Source organism: Fonsecaea nubica (assembly GCF_001646965.1).
Source record: "Fonsecaea nubica strain CBS 269.64 chromosome Unknown Scaff154, whole genome shotgun sequence".
NCBI lineage: Eukaryota > Fungi > Ascomycota > Eurotiomycetes > Chaetothyriales > Herpotrichiellaceae > Fonsecaea > Fonsecaea nubica.
In genome coordinates this window covers 18,939-39,014 of record NW_019173827.1, presented here as the reverse complement: position 1 = coordinate 39,014, position 20,076 = coordinate 18,939, and the positions used below count along the sequence as shown (strand labels likewise).

The window sequence follows — 20,076 nt, the reverse complement described above, 5'->3', positions numbered from 1 at the left end:
TCCGTTCAGCCACCCAGGCCCTGCACTCTATCGGTTCTAGTTAAAGGTGCCATTACGAGCTGCCCGCCTGCCCGCCTGCCCGCCCTGACCGCTGTCCCCCCTCCGCCCTGGCCCCAAGCCCAATCTAACTCTGTTGTTACCTTTTGATAGCAAAACTCTGCACACTCAATCTCTTCCATTTCCATCCTGCATCCCACTTCCGCCCTCCTGCGCTCCCCTACACAAACTTCAGACAGTTGAACTCTACCTTGTCACCGCCATTGTTCAACATCCTGGGGTCTTGCACATCAGACGCGGCCGTCGTTGCATCTCTTCTGTGCTGGTATTCTGGGTTCTCATACACACCCTCATATCTCCTCCCCCTCTCAGCCTCATTCATCCCACGGCTCATCTCACTGCTGACCCGTCGAGGCCCGTCACTTGCTCTCCCGCGACTGTCACGCAATCACTTGTGCTTACACAACAGTTGGTTGAACGTCCCAATTCTCCTCCATATACACAGCGTTCTGCCTCAATTTCACTCGGGTGAATCAGAGTCTTGTCTCACTGGGCAATCACGCGTGAAGAGAGGCACAGGCACAACTGCAATCTTCCTTACCGGCTGCGGACAGTCTCTTCAGCCTGGTCACGTAGACACGGCATTGCAGCCAGGACCTTTTTACACGCCACATGCCACCATGATTTCTTTGCGGAATCCTCGTATGTTCTCGTCCTTCCCAATATTCAACCTGTCAATGAGCCTTCAGTTGACTTGGCAAACAGCTCCCGGGTCGCACGTCTTAGACCTCCACACTCCTTTACCTTGAAAATTGATTCCCAAAGAGCCTTTCCCACAAGTCCATATCCGAGCCCTCGAGGTCGACAAAGCAGGAGATGGACCGCCTGCAAACAGAAGATGGGCATCATTTCATTCGGGTGAGTGTTATCTAGCATGGCAATCACAACTATGCGCACGCGGGCTAGGATCAAGTCGCTTGCAAAATTCTTCTACCCCCTCCATACCAAGCATCCTGACTGATTCGTTGTGATGTCCTTTGCAGTCTCTGGCGCAATTTATCCGCCAACATGAGAAGGCCCTCGCAAATAGTCTGCAGATGTCTGTTCACAGGCGGCAGGCTTCCCTTAACAATAACTCGGCAAACAGCTCTGTCCCAACCTCTGGTACATCTTCCTCGAGTACAAATACCTCCGCCAGCGCTCTAGCTGCAGCATTCTCCTTTGCTGGCCTCTACTTTCGATCCCATGCCGCGAAGGCGGCATTGTTGACGCTGACGCCCCACCACCTCTTCTACCTCTTATCTCGCATGGAAGAGCTGGATATAGCTGTTGGGCCGATGAACATACGTCTCGAGAGTCTGACCAGCGAGCCTACACCCTCCAACTATGTCTCCTTCCTGCAAACCCACAAACCGTCCAAAGGCCGGAGTGATAAAGATTCGATACATTCCGTGTCCAGCATGCGCAGTGTCATGTCGGGAATGAGCTCTTTTTGGTCGTCCATTGGCCTGGGAGGGGGTACATCCAAAAGCGAGAAGGTCAAAGCCCTAACGCAGGCGGACCTCACCTATCTCTATTCTGCCTTTACCAAGCTTCCTTCTTTGCGCCTCACCACTGATCACCGCGCACGGCTGATCAAGGGATACGAGGAATTCCCCTTCGATACTGCTGTTCCTTTATTTGCTTTCAAGAACCTTCAACAACTGGACATAGTGGATCTTGATTTCCGCCAATTCTTCGGATGGGATCGAATATCCGAACAACTGACACTACTTACGGTCAAGCGGGCTAATGTCAGTGATCCAACTGAGCTACTCACAAACATAGTTCTGGACGACGCTGAGAAACGTCGAAGACGGTCCACCAAAGGAGGACGTGGATCTCCCACCATGTCCGCCTCCTGGACAGTGCCGTCCACCCCACGAGCTGAATATGCACAGTCACATTCCGATCCAGGCTCGCCAGCCCATGGAAGCTTGGATAATGAAGACTCGATGGAGCCAGGGCACAAAGCGAAGCCGCTCTCTGGAAGCGTGTCTCCAAAACGGCCAAGTGCCTCTCGGCCTGCCAGTTCGTATAGGCATGTTCGGACTTACTCGTCGACGGTGAGAAGGACAGGATCTGGAAGTTCCTACTCGAGCGAGTACTCGATCCAGCCGCATCGTAGCGAGAGCAGCACCAACATGCTGAGCTTAAATACCCTACCTCCCTCAAAATGGCAGAGGCTGAAGTATCTATCCCTGGCAGACAACTCCATGACCACCATCTCAGCACAAAGTCTGGCGCCTGTAGCCAGCACTCTTCGATCACTCAATCTCTCTTCTAACCTCTTCAACGAAATCCCAGATAGCTTGGCATCCTTGACGAGGCTCGTTTCTCTTGATCTATCGAACTGCATGATCGGTTCCCTCCAGTCACTGTCGAGATCGCCTCTGCCGGCTATCCTCACAATTAACCTGAAAGGGAATCGCTTGCGGTCATTGGCAGGTGTGGAGAAGCTACTGTCTCTGGAACAGTTGAACGTCCAGGACAATCAGCTCTCAGATCCTATGGAAATGGCAAGACTCACGGGAATACCGAATCTAAAACGGATATGGGTCAAGCGAAACCCATTCACCAAAACGCACTCTGAATACCGAGTGACTACCTTCAATCTCTTTCGAAAGACGCCTGGGTACGTGGATGACATTATTGTCGATGACTCAGGGCCAGGTTATTCGGAGCGAAAGCAGTTGGTGGATCGAGTCCCCGAGGTTGAGCGAGAGCTTTCACAACCATCCATCCGAATTGCTGAGCATCCGGTAATAGTTCAACAGTCTGATCCGGCTCAGCCTGGCTACAGCGAGTCAGCGGAGATTGTCATGAACACGACGCGCCGGAAAAAGCCTCCTCGAAGACGGATAGTAGATCTGGCACACGATGAAACTTTTGCCAGAGTTCCTGACGAGGACTTGGCAGCGACAATCATGCCGAGTGCCAATATCATGGACCATAATAACGTCCCGATTCTCAGTGCCCCGACTATATCACAATCACGATTAGCCGAAGCAGTGGTGGACGACGTTTTCGATGGTTCGACAGAGGCACCATCTGTTGGCTCGAGCGAGCCAGCTCAACAAGATGACTACCGAGCGAAAGTGGAAGCACTCCGACAAGAATTTGGCAGCAATTGGCTCAACGCCTTGGGTGACCAGAATTGGCACAACAGCCATCATTTTGAAGTGTTGCAAGGGCAAAGCCTGAGCCATGATGCCTTGCATCGGTCAGGACACCAGGTCATGGTTTCTGGTGGCGGGCGGACACTGGGATAAGTCCGCCTTCCCAACATGTGTGATTTTTGCTGCGTATGTGCGGCCATTTCTCTTTTCACATTCTTACTAGAGGCCATTCGTGTCTCAGCCATGAGGCCGTGGGTTTTTTGTGTTTTGTTTGCATTGATATACCCATTCGTTGCGATTTTGCCGAAAGACTTTGTGGGATGTATAGCTGGATCGGGGAAACCAGTCGTCGCGTCTGTTTACTGCATGGGATTGTTCGTGGCATTCTGCTCAGATGTGCTTTTCGAAGCATAGCGATGGCGTTTTGTTTTGGTTCTGACGGGATGGGAATCTATTACAGACTGCTTTTATCATGTCTGCATGATTGCATGAAAGCATGAGACCATGGGACTGGGATGGAAGTTTAGTGCCTGTTTGCAGTTGATACATGTTCGCGATCTTGTCCAAAGTACAGTACCAATATCTACATCCATCTCCTGCTTACCGGACAGCGCGTTGCCACCTCGATGGACACAGAACTATGCATAGTACGAATGGTGCTCTTACAATAACAGAGTGCTGACACCGGCAGCAGAATCCTGGCACAGTGTGCCCGGAGTCCGGATATAGCTGGGGAAGTTACGAGGCTCATCCACAAATCCGACAATAAGAACAAGCGTCGAATGATTATCTGCGTATGCAGAGTGTCACCACAGGCTAATTCCCCAGGTAAGGAATCCGAGTCGTCGAGTAAGCGACCACGCAGGATCCTAAAGTCGACACTACAAAGGCGAAGTGATGGCCTAAGGGCTTCGTAGAGGTTGGGAGGGGGAAAGGTATGCAATGGTAGATTCTTTATGGTCGCCACAGCGACGTCAGCTCGTGCTCAAGGGAAATTATGCGCACCCATATCAAATCTCTGTCGAGAGATAAAGGCGAAGGGTTACAGGTATTGCTTTATGTCAGCGTGGGAAGGGCCTTGCCCGTACTTATCAAATACAGTAGATGATGGTCGAAAGGAGAAAGGTGAGAGGTATTTGAGGATGCAGGAAGCCACGGCCACAGTGGTGTTTGGGTGGGCTGATTGGGTGATTAATGAGTGGGATGGATGGGTGGAGGGGAGGAGAGTCGAGGGCGTTTTAGCAGTTAGAGCGCAGCCAGGGGAACGCTGTGTTCGCAGCTCTTCTAGCAGAGAAAACTTGACTGAATGATGGAGAGGACAGGCGAATTGAGTAATGGAGTTACTGGCGTTGTTGTCACTCGTGGCGACTGTCTCATTCCTTCTCGCGTATCTCGTGGTGTCTCTTGTGTGTCTCCTTCTCTTTCTCACCCCAAATTGCATGCTCGCAGGCTGCACACATAAGACTGTCTCTTGTGTTTGCTCTTGTTATGTTTCCTCCTCCTCCCCCTGACAGTGCTTGTACTTCTCTTCACGGTGTCAGACCAAAAAAAAAAAAAAACATTACCAGAAAGAAGAAATAGGAGAGGGAGGATTTCTTTGTCTTGCAACTAAAACACAGCGAGGAGGGTTGGTGCCAAGAGAGGATACCGCCTTGCCGCCTGCCAGGATTTGAGAAAATAGACGAATCCCGCCTTCCACCCACTGATCCCTCCCATTCCCATCCCTCCCTCCGTCCACCAACCACTCATCCAGTCCATCTTATCCCATAACCACCGCAAACCTGCACTGCGTTTCTCATCCGGCCGCAGTTCACCTCGCGTTTCGCCTGTATCAATCGCCCTGCGATCTGTATTCGACTCATTCCATCCTCATTCTTCAACGCACCGCGAATCCGGCTCTTTGTCACTGACACCGACCCACTGCCTGCAAAAAGAAAAATCGTACGGTGTCAAACTGGTGCTCACGAAACCCAACTGCGTTGCCCGCTCTGCGCCGAGAAAACACTCCTCAGCCCTGGCTCATTGTGCCTCCAACATCCACCACGATAACAACACCTTTCTTTGCTGAAGGTCATTGTCCCCTGCGATCTTCATTCCTCCCTCGTCAAGTCTGATTGGGGACTCCTCTCGCTGAACCCGTTTGTTGGGTGCCTCGGGGTCGAAAATTCAATTTTGGTACATACTCTCTGCCACCCCCCGAACTAGTCAGTTGCGTCAGCTGCCACTCACCACCTACAATTAATTCATCCCAGACTGACCCAAAACATTCTTCAGCAGACTAGCATTACCATCTGCACGCCTCGACACCCATTGATTTCCTTGAATCTCCTCTCATCCGACCGCACCTGGTCGCCGCCCCCCCCTTCCTTCCACCCCCTTGCCCCGCCCGCGGCGATCCCACTATGGCCGACGCAAATGAGGTAGACCTCGATTCTGTCATTGATCGCCTGTTAGAGGTCAGAGGAAGCAGACCAGGGAAGCAGGTTCAGCTGCTCGAAAATGAGATTCGCTACCTTTGCACAAAGGCGCGAGAAATCTTCATCTCGCAGCCGATATTGCTCGAGCTAGAAGCCCCCATCAAGGTACGAATTGCTCCTCCCTTGACCGTCAATCTGCCCTCGCGGAAAACAGTCAGACTGATTATCATCGTCGTAGATTTGTGGCGATATTCATGGCCAGTACTACGACCTTCTCCGCCTCTTCGAATACGGCGGTTTCCCCCCCGAAGCCAACTACCTCTTCCTCGGCGATTACGTGGATCGAGGCAAGCAATCCCTCGAGACTATCTGCTTGCTTCTAGCCTACAAGATCAAATACCCCGAAAATTTCTTCATTCTGCGTGGCAACCACGAGTGCGCTTCCATCAACCGTATTTACGGCTTCTACGATGAGTGCAAACGTCGATACAATATTAAGCTATGGAAGACATTTACGGACTGCTTCAACTGCTTGCCGATCGCCGCTATCATTGACGAGAAGATCTTCACCATGCACGGTGGCTTGAGTCCGGATCTGAACTCAATGGAGCAGATACGCCGTGTCATGCGACCGACGGATGTGAGTGTTCCCACCTTCTTGCGAAGCCGGCACGGTCCCGGCTGTTCTACATGAGTACTGAATCCACTAACGAACAACAGATTCCGGACTGCGGCCTCCTTTGCGATTTGCTCTGGTCAGATCCCGACAAGGACATCACCGGCTGGAGTGAGAACGATCGTGGCGTGTCCTTCACCTTTGGACCCGATGTCGTGTCACGATTCCTGCAAAAACATGACATGGACCTTATCTGTCGTGCACATCAAGTGGTGGAAGACGGCTACGAGTTCTTCTCCAAGCGACAGCTGGTCACCCTGTTCAGCGCTCCAAACTACTGCGGCGAGTTTGACAATGCTGGTGCCATGATGAGCGTAGACGAAAGTCTACTTTGCTCCTTCCAGGTACGGCACAAACCCTCTGGATCCTTGAAATATCCTTGCTGACTTTCCACCCGCACCAGATTCTCAAACCTGCCGAGAAGAAACAAAAGTACGTGTATGGCTCCAAGAGCCCAAGCGGGTCCAATACTCCGTCTCGCAAATCCAAAACCTAGTTCCTGCGACTCGGGCTGATCGATGTCATTGATAGCAGGTTTGGAAGAAGATAGGGTCACCTTCTGGCTTCCCCGTCGATCCGGTCTCGCACTCGACCAGTGTCCTTTCCCTCCGGTTCCGAAGCATGCGACCAACCGCCACCACTTGATAGTTTCCACGCTCTCATGAACATCTCATCTTTTTGGACCTGCGAAAGACTTCCCAGTTACTCATTTTCATCAATACGTTGACTAGCCTCTCGGACCTGTCAATTTTTTTGGAGGTCGGACGCCAGTCTTTAGTATCAACAATGGCAAAATCAGTCATGACGACAAATTCGGCGGCAAGGTATTGGGTCGAGGCAAAGTTCAAGGACGAGTCGGCCTAAGTACTTTTCATGGGACTCTTAATGGAAATGGGCTCAGGGATGGTGATGTTTTGTGGAACAGGGTCGTGGTGTATGAGACATGGAGAATGTTTTTTTGACCACCCGGAACTTGACCCCGTGTTCGCGGTGTAACTGCCGATGTGGTTTTGTCTGTGGGAAAGAAGGAAAAGAGATGTTGCTGGAGCGCAGGGCGCAAGGCGAGACTACTTTCCCCATTCCAAATGTACTACGCAAATGCCGGTTTTGCTTTCCTGCCTTTTTTTCGATGCGGTGATGAAGGATGGACAAAGAAACGCCCATGGAATGAATGAATGCACGGTGCAGAACAAGAATAAAGCAGATCATACCACACGACACAAAGCAGAGCAGTTACGCATCGAGTTAGCAGTTGAATCCGCTCCCTCTGTATCAAGATGACTTTAAATCAGTAGTATGCTGTGAGTGTAATAGAAGGTTTTGTTGTTATTTTGGGATGAGACGAGAGAGAGAGTGCGTAAGACGAACTGCGCCTATATATCTTTCTTACGCCATATCTTACAGACTGAGTGTTGTGGGTGTTGGACCTTGAAGCTGAGAATAAAGGAGGCGGGTGAGATGTACGTCGTGGATCCATCTCGAGGGCTATATCTACACATTAGGTACCTAGGACGTTCAACACAACACGTATATATATATATATATATATACCCACAAGGCACATACATACCATGTACATTGACTCTCTATGCACATACACGTGGAACTTGGGTATCTGTATGTTCTCTCTGGGCTTACTCCCTTACTAGGTATATAGGTAGACAGATAGGTATGTGGATATGAATGTGTGTGTTGGCACAGACTGGATCGATAGTGATGATGATAACGATGATGGATGCGGTCAAGAATCGACAGAAAATCTCATTCATTCATCCCATTCAACGGTCTAATAATACCTGTTTAGCTGACTACCTGCCTCCCTCTCCACCGACCGCATGTTCGTTTAGTCTGTTTAGTCTGCCTGTCTGTCTGTATGTCTTGCCTGTTTTCTCTCCTTCTCTTTCTCTGCCCGAGTCTTGTGTATTTCCGTTGCCGTGTTCTTGTTTTACTTCTCTTCCTCTCTTTCTACCCGTCCGCGCTCTCGTCTTATCTTGTATGTTCTTCTTCCAGCATGTGTATCGTATTGTCTCGCGTCAAAAATGTTTGATGGGGGGTTTGCATGGGAGTGGCCGCTGCTCAAATGAAGAAAATGGCATTGTGTCTTATCAACTCGATTTTTGACTCCTTTTCGTACCAAGGGCCCATTGAGCGGTATGGTTGATGTATGTGTGTGCATGGAATGGGACGGCGGACGGGGTTTGAGGAACTGATTGATTGATTGATTCTCTGACGAAAGGGTGAAATTGGGACTATGGGGATTGTGGCTCGACAGATTGAACGTATCGATCGCTGAAGGCCGTCGGGATTGCCTCCCTTTTGTCATTATGCATCATCTGCTCTGCTGTCTTTCAAACATATTGCGCCAACCACCTGATACCCTCTCCATAACCCTGCCTCATGACAACACTGCACATAAACACCTCAATCGGCCTGATTCCCTCGAGTGGTACCTTGCCCTTGCCCGTAGTCTGATACAGGCCCAGCTGATGTCTCAATTCATCCTCTGACACCGCATCCGGGTGATCGATTTTGTTTCCCAGAATCAGGAACGGCGTCTTCGCGAGGTCTTCCATTGCCAGTAGAGCATCGAGTTCTGCTTTGGCTTCCGGTAGACGTTCGTGGTCCTTGGCGTCGACGAGGAAGACGATGCCCGATACCTCGGGGAAGTAGTCGCGCCAGAGACGGCGCGCTGCGCAGGAGTCAGTCCACCTGGCTGCGTCGCCCCGGAGAGCTGCGAAGTGGTGTCCAACGTACCTTGTTGATGACCACCCAGGTCAAAGGTTGTGAATCTGTTGTTTCCAATGGCGAGTTCTTCGGAAGCTGTGCCAGAGGTTGTCAGTATAATATACTGATTCGAAGAGGGTCATTGGGGATGTACATACTGGGATGTAATGTTGGTTGCAGGATTGCGACACGGTCATTCTATAAAGCAGCACGCATGGTCAGCTTTCGAACTCTACAACCGAACGGAGTCCAAGATTGCAGCTCCTTCACATCCATGATCAAAGCCATGGGTCATGATAGGCAATCCCAATCTCTTCCTGTCCAGTTCCGCACCACACAAACTCCGCGGTTTGTTGCTTCAGAGCCCTCTCACCTTCAACATGTGTAATAGTGTTGTCTTTCCCGCATTATCGAGACCGAGGAAGAGGAGTTTGGCATGCTTGTTGAGAAGACCCAGAGAGGCGAGGATATCGTAGACTAGAGTGATAACAGCCATCAGGTCAGTCTGTCCTCTGCACAAGCGCAGGAAGTCCATTGCACGTACACCAGTTTATGATCCACATCTTTGCACGTCCGAACGAGGCAGAGGTGGTCTTTGAAAATATGGGAGCACGAAACTAACGAGGAGGGCGGATCGCGAGAATAAGAGTGATAAACGCACTCGGCCAGATCTCACGGCAGGAAGTGAGGTGATGGGGTGCCACCGTTGAGAAGTTCCGAAAAGAGAAAGAATCCCAAATACTCGGAGTTTAGACTTGGATCGAAGAATCTTTCACGTGAGGCAAAGTCACGTGAAATACAACACAGAAGATCACATTACATCACTCTTGACATCCTCGGCGTCAACCATCAATCGACTTATGAACAGGAATAAACAAAATACTTCTTTGTGCTTTGTGCATATCACGCTCTGCAATCGAGTCTGCCACTCGAGAGAGCTTTTTTGATATTGTGGGGACCATGCTGATGGTCATGTCACATATTTACAACGCAAGATTCGCCTCCCGCGACGTGCGCCGGTGCTATGCATATAAATGCCCCCTGGATCCCAAAACCGTGCTTTGTGAAAAATGATATGCTGGCTGTGCGATAACCCTTGTTGCTCCCACCCAATCCCATCATCAATTCGTCATATTCGAGCGCTAGTCCGCACCGATATATGTTCAAAAAAGCTCCAAGTGAGCCGAGGGGAAATGGTCGACAAGTAAAATAATATATGTGTAAAAGGGTGGACTTGAAGGGAATCAAAGTGAAAGTACCAGCTGAGTCTGTTGCCCGATGCCGTAGCCTTTTGTCCGCTCAGCACATTCTAGACCCAGCTCCTTCATGCGCTCCGCTCCACGACCGGGAACCGGTTTCCGTTCAGACTGTTCCTTGGCTGCTTTACGACAATGTTGACGCCAGTATTTTTCTTTGCGCTTTTGGCGTTTCTTTTCAAGCCCGGCAACAATGTCAACGGGGCCACGAACGTGCATGTCTGGACGGAATGGTTCCTCAAGAGCGGGAGTGACAGCTCCAGACGCAATATTGGAGATGGAAGGACTGCCAATGTGGAAGTTTTTGAAGAATGGATTAGGAGTATCAGGGAGGGACGCTGTCCGTTCCATGCCAGGACGTTGAGCAAGACCTCTTGGGTTGATCCTGGTCCGGATACCAGCGTTTGTCGGCGACCCACGAGGAGAACGCAGCTTAGCTTGCGGAAAGGGTGACCTGAGTCGAGTGGGAGAATGCCCAAACAATTTTCGAGGTGGTGGTGATCGTGCAACGGCATGCCTCGGCGGCGGCAAGCGGTGGATGCTGCGACCGACTCTTCCGCCGAATGCAGTGTGGGGTGGAGAGGGTGAATGGGCGATTGGCATGGTGAACGACGCCTTCCGGCGTCCATGATGCTCCTCGTCGAAATCTGCAAACCCGTCTTTGAGCCATCGCGGGCCCTCGGAGCTGTGTTGCGATTCGTCGACCTCTTCGTCGTCACTGTTTTCTTCGTTGTCTTCCGGATCAGTCGTCGGGAAGCTCGGGTCTATATCTTGTGGGATGGGGATGTGCTTCTCTCGCTTCTTTTGCTCGCGGCATGAGATGTACGCGGCCTCCAACGGACGATCCTCGTCAAGAGTTCCGCAGACAAAGTCGGTGCTGTCGGGCAACTCTGGTGTGCCAGGTCTCATCTTTGGCACTTTGAAGGCGTTGTTATTGCGACGTCTTCCAACTTGCCTCATCATTGAGTGAAGGGGAGGCGTACTCGATCGAATCAATGACTCGACGGAACTTGCCTCGGATTGTCGACGGGCGCTGAAGTGGCTGATGTTGAGATGGTCACTGCTCATGGCAGCACCGGTGTTCGAAGGCGCCCAGAATCTATACTCGGAGCCGCCGTCGCTCTCTTCGTCGGAGCTAGCGAAGCCTCCTTCGTCGTCAGATTCATTGCCACCATCGGTGCCATCATCGGAAGGAGCGAAATCATCCTCATTGTCATTGTATTCATCCTCAGATGCATTTCCGAGTTCCTCCTGTTCTCGTTCTTCTTCCTCCGCCTCCTCTTCGGCTTCACGACCAATTTGCCGGATGCGGTTTTCCTTTTTCATGCAATCATCAAAGGTGAGCTTCTCCTTGTGGACATCTGGCTTGTCAACCCATGCGTCGGTCTCATCCTGAGATGCTGCAAATTCGTGAAAGGCTGCCTTTGGGGAAGGTGGGGTGAGTCTGGATTTCTCGGGACTAGCTACTCTAGTTGTGTCGGTCGAGTGGCTGGAGAGGTCGACAGATTCTGAGGTGGACTTGCGCCTGAAGGGGGCAGGAGACGGGCGCCGTGCGTTCTTTGCTTCAGCCCGTAGCTTGGCGGGGGAGTTTTTCATCTCGTTTGTGCTCGTTCGAGAGGGGCAAGCGAAGGTGAGTGCACACTTCCGCTTGGGGGGCTCGGGTTGTCCGGCTGACGGCTTTTGCTTGCTTAATGCCTCGCTTTCTTTGCTCTTCTCAGAATCCGTGCCCCCACAAGCAAACATGATGCAACGCTTGCGGCCTAGTGTCTTCTCAACCGCGGCTTCGCCAACTTCTGCCACTGCTTCCCTTTCGTCCTTCGTCACCGGGGCGATGAGCACCTTGGAGCCTGTTTTCTTGAAGTTGAGGAGGGTGCCGAAGCGTCCTGAGGGAGGTGGTGGACTGGGCGTCGCCGACGATGACTGGCTGGTGTCCCCATCACTCGTCAACTCGGCAGTCGACGGCATGCTCGCTGTACTATGGGAGGAAGTCGTCGATAGCCCACGGTCGGCGAATCTATGAGAATCATCTTCGTGCTTGGATTCCGCCAGAATGGCTCGAGTCAAAAGAGACTCGCGGCGAGGGTTTGGAGGAGCGGGAGATCGATGGTAGGCTGCCTCTCGCGTTGGGACGACGGTCAATGGGGATACGTGGTCGTCCGGTGGTTCATCAGCGTCCGCACTGAGCTCGTCGTCACCGAGAGGAACTGTGGGGGCGTTTGATAGACTAAACATTTTGAGTAAACTCTGCATGGCTGAACCTCTTCGGGTGGCGTCCATCTGGTGTTTCTGGTGATGTGCCATCTGGATTGCAGCCAGGAGTGACAAAGCAAGTGATGTAAAGGTATTGAAAGGAGAATGCAGGAACTTTTTCCCACAGCCCGACACAGATGGCGATCAAGTTCAGGCAGGAACGCTACCAACACCAGTAGCCGAATGGCACTGTTTGGTTGGTGAAGGAAATGATTTTATGTTGGCCCACAGGGACCGCCGCTGTTATAAATTCGACTTGGACATTGTGTGAAGATTAAAAGTCAATTCCTCTGAACACCAGCAGAGTGGTAGAGCGTGAACCGGAAAGTCTTTAGAGGGGAGAGGGCGGCGCGACAGGTGGCGTTCTGCGGTGACTGCTGCGTCCCAGGACTTTTGCGAGAGCGTAATTTCGAGACACAGGAGATCTGGAAGGTGTCAGTAAGATGCGAGTATATGAGTTGGCATGAATCAGATTGCTTACGAGAAGAGAATGTGGTCAAGAGACCGAAGGTGCTGGATGAGAGGAGCAGTAGGAAGAAGACGGATGGAGCGATGGCGAGGATGGGAAGTGGGAGTGGGTGGTAGTAATCGCAGGTGGTGTGCTTGTAGGGAGCAGTCGGGATGCGGGAGTGGAGAGGGAAAATTTGGAGAGGAAGAATAATGAACAAAGGACGACGGTGAAGAGGAAAATGGGTGAAAGATGAGGGAAAATCGCGGGCAGCCGGAATAGTAGCAAGCGAGAGAGGGTGGCAGAGTGTGGCAGAGGGATGCCACCAATTATGGCACCAATGGTACCCGGAATGGGATGGTTTGGATGGCAAGAAAGAGAAAAATTTGGAGAAGGAAAAAAGATTTGTGAGCAGAGGCAGAGAGAGAAGTAGTTAGTAAGAGGCCAGAGACCAGCGAACACACATAAACAAAACCCAGCGACGCAGCCATTCAGCCAGAAGATGCCAGGCCAGACGAGACCCAGTTTGGGGGGGGAGGGGGGTGCCTAGCCAGTCAACAGTCAACGGATTTCAGCCATTAGGTGTGTTGTTTGGACGGGTTCCAGTTGGACTGCTCATTGTTGGGTTTCCCCTAGGTACCCAGATGACCCCGCTATTAGGTACTCTGTAGGTCACTAAGGCGCCTAAGGAGGTAAAGAGTCTGGCCTGGGTTGCAATTTTAACTCGTTCCTCCTTACTGGTAAACTCTTTCTCAGTGCCCGTAGTTGTAAGTCCTGGGTACAAAAGTCGACACCTGCGGGCATGTGGCTTCCCCCTTAGCCAACTTTTCCCGTGCCTTGAAAAGAGGCCAACAAAATCCATCTCATCCACACAGCCCACCATCCGCCGCCTACCACCCACCGCCCACTCAACTATCGAGCACCGACCACCGTACCACTAACTCTCAAACGGCAACTCGTCGAGATCTCGGAGCTGGATCCCTCGAGGTTGATCAATTCCTCTCGGCGGCAAAGGGCCAAAAAGACGCCCGAAGCTAGCCTGCCGTCTCCAGCAATCCTGCACTTGAAACCGCCCACTTTGACTTGGATTTTCAGACGGGATCTCCTCAACCAGCAAAATGGCCCTCGGTTTCTATTAGGGTTTTCGCCTCCCGAACTACTCGTATCCCACTTGGTGGTCCCTGCGACCTTGTGCGTTGGTGAAATTGCGCCCCTCCACAGACGGGTAGCGATCGGTGAAAAATAACACAATACTAATGCAAAGAGCAAGAGAGGATTAAAGGGAAACAATGACAGAACTACTGCAGGGTACTTGATCAAAACCAGTCCGTCATGCTCTCTGGAGTACACAGGATCGAGGAACCAACAAGTCCCAGTACACCGCCTCGGTACCATTGTACACGCGGGACACGCTTTGCTTCCTATACAGGCACACAGGCTCCAAAGCCTGGTACTAATTTTATATTGGTTTGTGTCCCTCACAGCCCATTGTTGATCCCGCTGCATGGGCAGCCAGGAACCAGAGAGAAAACCCTGGTGCCACTTCGATCGACATGGTCATCTGTCGCCACTGTCAGCTCGTTGCACTGGTGGTGACATTCTTCTGTAACATCTGGCAGTATGATTGCCAAGGTGACCATTTTCGGGTGTGCCTTTTTCGATGGGGGCAGCTCCCGTGGACCGTGGACCCTGATAGTTCGTGTGTCGTAACTTGTTCCTAGGTCCTGCAGGCATCATGACCGGGATATTTCGCCGTCTTGACGCAATATGACAGCATACGTCTCGAAATCTGGCGCGTCATCTAAGCTCTCATCCAACAAGAACGCGTTGTCATTTCCAGGTCTGTATTTGTTTGGTACTTGAATCAAACCTTTTCGCCCACCATGAACTGCCGCTGGTCAAACGGCGTCTGCCCTCCCGAAATCAGGTTCTTGGATCTGCTACATCATTGACCACTTGACCTGCGATCGCTTTGCAGCATATTCGTTACTGCCGAACCGCTTGACCTCTTCGTGATGGAAGAGGAGTGATCTGACGCAAGTGGGAAGTATCTTGAATCCAAGCATTACTTGGCATGCAATTACGGAGTACATTGTGCGGTTTCGTGGGTTGGGATACCTGGTACTATCGAACTTGGTCCCAGGTCTCATTGTGTTTCAACGCCCGTCATCCTTAACCTCGTCCTGTATCTGCGTTTTGATGCCCTGGGCTACGCCTTCAACTCAGGCTGGATCCCCCAGTCTCCTGTCAGCTGACATGACGTCAACCTCAAAGCCTCACAAAGACGCGTACGAGGTACTCCCTGCTCTTACTCTCTTTGTACCACGTACTTGTACTCGTGGGCAACTGGAAAAATCCTCCAGGATGCTAAATCATTATGTTGTGGGATGACCTTAGCATGCTCACAGGGGAAACTGACTCCCTCGTGCCCATTTCACGGGCCGCACGGCTCGAGAGGTCTTACCGTCGAAGACATGGATGCGAGGGCTGTCTTTCAAGCGCCACCGCGTATTCCTCCAATCTCTTTCCTCCCGCGAGACCTCCAAACATGACATGATCTTCTGACAGTGCAGTACCGCATCCTGTATACTCACTGTAGTATTATTGCTGATGCTTTTCCCCACTGCTCACTTTGCTCACCAAGAGGATAGCTGCAGAGGTGTGACGGAGATGTTCGGACGCATAGGGCCAGTCAAATGCAGGCACTACCGCGTGCTACAACTCGGCAGCTTGCCCCGATGCATTATTCGCAGAGATCTTTTTCTGATGTACACATCCACAGCGGTCCGCATGCGCATGAAACCAGCGACCCTTTGCACTGTCTGACGGTGAACAGGCGGTCTGTGCCACTCTGTTCCTCAAAAGAATGATTCTAGAAGCACACGCACCGGTGACACCGAAGATAAGACAGCTGAAGCACCAGGCAACCTCAGTCATCTGGCTGACCACGGGCCTTCTCACGATGTATTCATTCTCAGCCATGTTGCGTGTTGCATTCAGTTGCACGTAAGAATGCGAGCTGCTGTTAGCTTGGACTACTCACAGAGCTCGATAAAGCTATGCTGTAACGACGCAAGTGGTTTATTCATCCACATCCACAGTGTGGGGATAGCTGCATGGCCAAGCGAGCGTCCTCCACACTATTAAATCGGCAAGCGAGGTCGCGGAAGCTCAAGTGAGACCACGACTGCAGATGCAAGTGCGCCGTGGGATATGATCACAATTCAGAGTACCAAATACAAATTGTCAGTGACCTTGGGCGAGCTTGGGGATCTCGAACGGACAAAGCAGAAATGTGAATGGGCGGAGACGACAACGCACAGACCAGTGGAGCCACCGGCGGGTCTGGTCCACAGCCCCATTGAGAACGGACTTTTTACTATGAGGCATTTTCAATTAGCGAATCGCAGTGAAGAATAAACTGGGTGTTGATGGAGACTAAAAGAAGGCTAATGCAACAACCACTTTGAGAAAGAAGCAACTTGTGACCACTGACCAAGTCCGCCACTCACTGACCGAGGTTTCCTTTTGCCTACCCCTCACCACACACATTCCCATTCCTTGTACGAAGAAGAAAAAACGGCGACTCGTGTTAGCGGGCTCTTGCTAGATGTAGTCTTGGCGACTACGACGCGACATTCGAAGCTCGTACTTGTAGTTCACAGCTGCTCTCGTCTTGACGACGTGTGTGCGGCGCTTACCATCTCCCAATAGAAGGCGAGCACTGCTTTGGGTGTGTTGTTTTCCAGATGGAGTAACCTCTGTTTGAATTTCATTTTCCAGCAAAGCCGTAAAATGCTCTCAAAAGGTCAGCGCCTGCGTCCGATATTTTGACAATCGTCTTTCCGGGTTTCAGATGTTCAGCTTGCTACCCCGCGAATACCCCGTGCATCTTGTAACCCAAACAAGGGATCGTTGGTCATTTGCCTACGATCACCCATGGCCAGCCCAAAGACAAGGTAGAAGTTATCGTATAGCAATGCTCACGAGATCACGGCTCGCCGCATGCAGGCAGGAGTTGGCGAAACGGACGGTTCGTTGCTAAGAAACTATCGCAACCCAACCGAGTAAACCTACGAAGAGAGGTGTGGTTCACAGTGTCGTGCAAAAGGGGGTTCCGACTTCCATCACATGAGGCCCTCCCTGCGCTGTCTCACCGCACTTTCTCCTGGACGACGAGCTTCTTCTGAGAGTTTTGTCCAACGTTCCAAGACTTGCGGTCCGGGGTAAAGGGCACCGACGCCGAGCCAAAGGGGCTCCTCCCAATCTCTTGGCTTTTGATAGATCTTGAGCAAGGTCCGAGAATGATCGACTGTCGATGAAACGGGATGAACATCAAGTCCCCAGATTCAAGTCAGCAAGATGCTCAGGGTCTCCAGGGATGATCTTGAAGCCATCTGGAGCCAAAATAACAACTCAATCTGACCAGATAAAGATAAACATGAAGCCAGAATATATCGAAATGGCTTCTTAGCGCTCGGAAACTCAATTGTCCAGAGTAGCCTTGTCCTTTCACCTCTATATTTTCCAACAAGATTCCAATAATGATTGATGATTGTAGTGATGTCGCTCAGATACGGATGGGGTGCTCCTCGTTTGTGATTTCGGTATTGCGAAGCCTCTGTGGAGCGTTGGGAAGTCCCATATAGACAAGGCCTCACTTTTGGTCCTTCCGGTCTTCCCTCCCGCCTCCATCCGACCAACTTGGTTTCGCCGTCCCTTAAATATCAACAGCTTACCTGCACTGGGTTTGATATTGGAACCTCTTCCCACAAGAGGAACTATCAAGCATTGAGACTGATGCAGATCACAGCTCAAGATGTCGACAAATCCATAGTGCGGACTTGGCACGGAGTCACGAATCCACGGCCGCGTAGACGAGGCTGTCTTGGAGCCTTGGCCTTTTGAGGACCTGAGCAACTTTCTACTTTTCTTGCAATGACAGACGGACTGACCCATCATTAAGCCTAGAGCATACAAACCTCGACGTCTGCTCCCCAGTTTTCTCAACATTTCTCTTCAGCCGCCAGGATTTCTGCGGTCCGAATTGACCTGAGCCCGCGGGAGATCCCGTCAGACCTCATTACAACTCCTATCGAAGAATCCAAACATACCCGAAGAGGGATCTTCCCAGTGTCGAAACAGCTTGTGAGGCAAATTTGAGGCTGTCATCTGCGATAGAGACACTTTTGGTGATGTCGTCTCCGGAAGAACCACTCGTGCGGCCACCAGAATCAGAAGGCGATGACCCCATCATCCACCCATCCCTCCAGCGGTACATCCACGGACTTCCGGATTCACATACAAACTACGCACGCTTCTTCTCGGCCCTGCTCATCCCGCAACAATCCCACGAGCAGTTCTTCGTCGACCTGAAGCAGTTCCGCGAGCAACCCACCATCATCTACCTCCTCGAGCCGGGAACTTCCCAGAACTACCGCGCCGTCTCGCGGAACTTTGTCGGTTCGCGGTTCGCACACCCGTGGTGTCGGGTGCACAGCGACTTCGTCAAGGGATGGCGTGGGGCCAGCTGGGTTGGGAAATCGGGGACCCGGGTCGACGAGCAGATGAAGAAGGAAGAGGAGCGGCTGCACAAGCTGCTCGTCCCGATCTGGATCGCAATGAGGAGGAGGATGTTTCCCGGCGAGGACGTGGTTAGGGAGTGGATTGTCAAAGAGGACGAGCGCGAAAGGGCCGCTGCGGAGGAGAAGAAGAGGCTCAAGGCAGAACGGGCGGCGGCCCAGTCGGCGGCGCCTGATGATGCCTCGATGCGCACTCTTTCGTCAGGCACGCCGCCTGGCTATTCCGAACTCGGCTTCGCAACCACAAAGTCGACAAAGCCGTCGCCGGTGCACTCACAAGTCACAGATCCTAGCGGAGCCGCGGCCGCATCTAAGCTGTTCCTGGGCGTGGCTGTCACGGGCTTTATCATGAGCGACAAGCGCATCCAGAAATACGTCGAGAAGAAGATGCGCAAGAAGTGAGGGCTCTGTATTCGTCCACCCCGCTCGACCGAAGCGACAAGGTGGATGTTGGAACTCGCCTTTCCTGTCGCCTCAGCAAGGATGAAAATCACGACACCGACCTGGGTAGTTCGGCCCTTGTGCTGTTGAACCTATACCACTAGCATGGCCACTACCGCGCACGCGCCTCATGCATCTATACCCCGTTCGGTGTCTGATGAGTGGGACATAGGGCCAGCAAAGGGCAACATGATGTTTGTTCGGCTATTGAGCCCGTGGTCTGACTCTCATCTGGTTGCACACCCAACATCCCTCGGACCGATTGGCTCAAAGCCATATGTGCGACGACGTTCGGGACCACGATGGAAGCCAGCATGGATCATGATTTCACAATGATATGCTGTGCCGGCAGGGGCTGATCGCTTCACACTCTCTCTTCTTCCAGTCCAGTCGAGCCATGCCTCGGTCGTTGACTGTTCCGGTCTGCTGTCGGCAAGAGGGTAAAAGGCTCGAGGACAATGTTTCAGGGGAAATACCAGTCCTATGTCGAGATGTAACAATAATATAATGGCTGTAAGAACAGGTTCATGCACCGTTTTCTGTACTCTTCCAGTGCTGTCGTCGGTGTTAACGTCGTTTATTCTCCAAAGCATTTAGTTCTGAGCTCTCGGGCATCACTTTCCGCAGCACTCGACAGACCCCGAAGTTAGAAAAGGGATATTTATTACATGATGGATGACGGTCCATGAGCTTTGGGCTTCTTCACGAGGTGTCCGATGAGGACATGGGACGTGCTGTCACCGCCTAGGGGTTGTTGTCGCTGGGTGGATGTCGATGCAATGTTGCACCAGAGCCTCGCGTTTTTAATTGTTTTCCACAAACTTCAAACCTTCACCACAACCATAACCTCACGCTCACAACTGCAGTCTGTAGACTGCTATCCGAACTTCTCTGTCGTTCTGGACGCTGTACAGCTCAAGATGGCTCTTTCTGCCATCTGCCTCGCAAGCGTAACGATCCTGTCAGGTCAATGCTTGGTCTGCTCGATCTGCTCGACCAGCAGTGCTCACTGCAATTCCGAAAAGGTGTCATCCGGTTGATCCATGCGCTTCGAAAAGGCCAGGCTTGCCATTGATTTCGAAGTTCTGCTTGTCAACCCGTTCTGCAGGTATTGAGCCTTTACCATG

At 51.7% G+C, this 20,076-nt stretch overlaps 5 protein-coding genes across 5 annotated transcripts; 3 read left to right on the top strand and 2 right to left on the bottom strand.

The window, feature by feature from the left end:
* Nucleotides 1-1,094: 1,094 nt before the first annotated feature.
* Nucleotides 1,095-3,308, top strand: AYO20_11436 (hypothetical protein; the record flags this gene model as incomplete). Its single annotated transcript, XM_022649685.1, has 1 exon — nt 1,095-3,308. The coding sequence occupies one exon, from the start codon at nt 1,095-1,097 to the stop codon at nt 3,306-3,308; it is 2,214 nt and encodes a 737-aa protein (XP_022494351.1).
* Nucleotides 3,309-5,557: 2,249 nt separating this feature from the next.
* Nucleotides 5,558-6,744, top strand: AYO20_11435 (serine/threonine-protein phosphatase PP1; the record flags this gene model as incomplete). The annotated part of the gene is made up of 4 exons (XM_022649684.1): nt 5,558-5,737; nt 5,811-6,212; nt 6,293-6,592; nt 6,652-6,744. 4 exons carry the CDS (start codon nt 5,558-5,560, stop codon nt 6,742-6,744), a joined length of 975 nt encoding a protein of 324 aa, XP_022494350.1.
* A 1,852-nt stretch (nt 6,745-8,596) lies between these two features.
* Nucleotides 8,597-9,535, bottom strand: AYO20_11434 (small COPII coat GTPase sar1; the record flags this gene model as incomplete). Its single annotated transcript, XM_022649683.1, has 5 exons — nt 8,597-8,937; nt 9,003-9,068; nt 9,131-9,170; nt 9,346-9,449; nt 9,517-9,535. The coding sequence occupies 5 exons, from the start codon at nt 9,533-9,535 to the stop codon at nt 8,597-8,599; spliced, it is 570 nt and encodes a 189-aa protein (XP_022494349.1).
* A 681-nt stretch (nt 9,536-10,216) lies between these two features.
* On the bottom strand, nt 10,217-12,460 carry AYO20_11433 (hypothetical protein; the record flags this gene model as incomplete). Its single annotated transcript, XM_022649682.1, has 1 exon — nt 10,217-12,460. One exon carries the CDS (start codon nt 12,458-12,460, stop codon nt 10,217-10,219), a length of 2,244 nt encoding a protein of 747 aa, XP_022494348.1.
* A 5,661-nt stretch (nt 12,461-18,121) lies between these two features.
* Nucleotides 18,122-18,910, top strand: AYO20_11432 (hypothetical protein; the record flags this gene model as incomplete). The annotated part of the gene is made up of 1 exon (XM_022649681.1): nt 18,122-18,910. One exon carries the CDS (start codon nt 18,122-18,124, stop codon nt 18,908-18,910), a length of 789 nt encoding a protein of 262 aa, XP_022494347.1.
* Nucleotides 18,911-20,076: the final 1,166 nt, after the last annotated feature.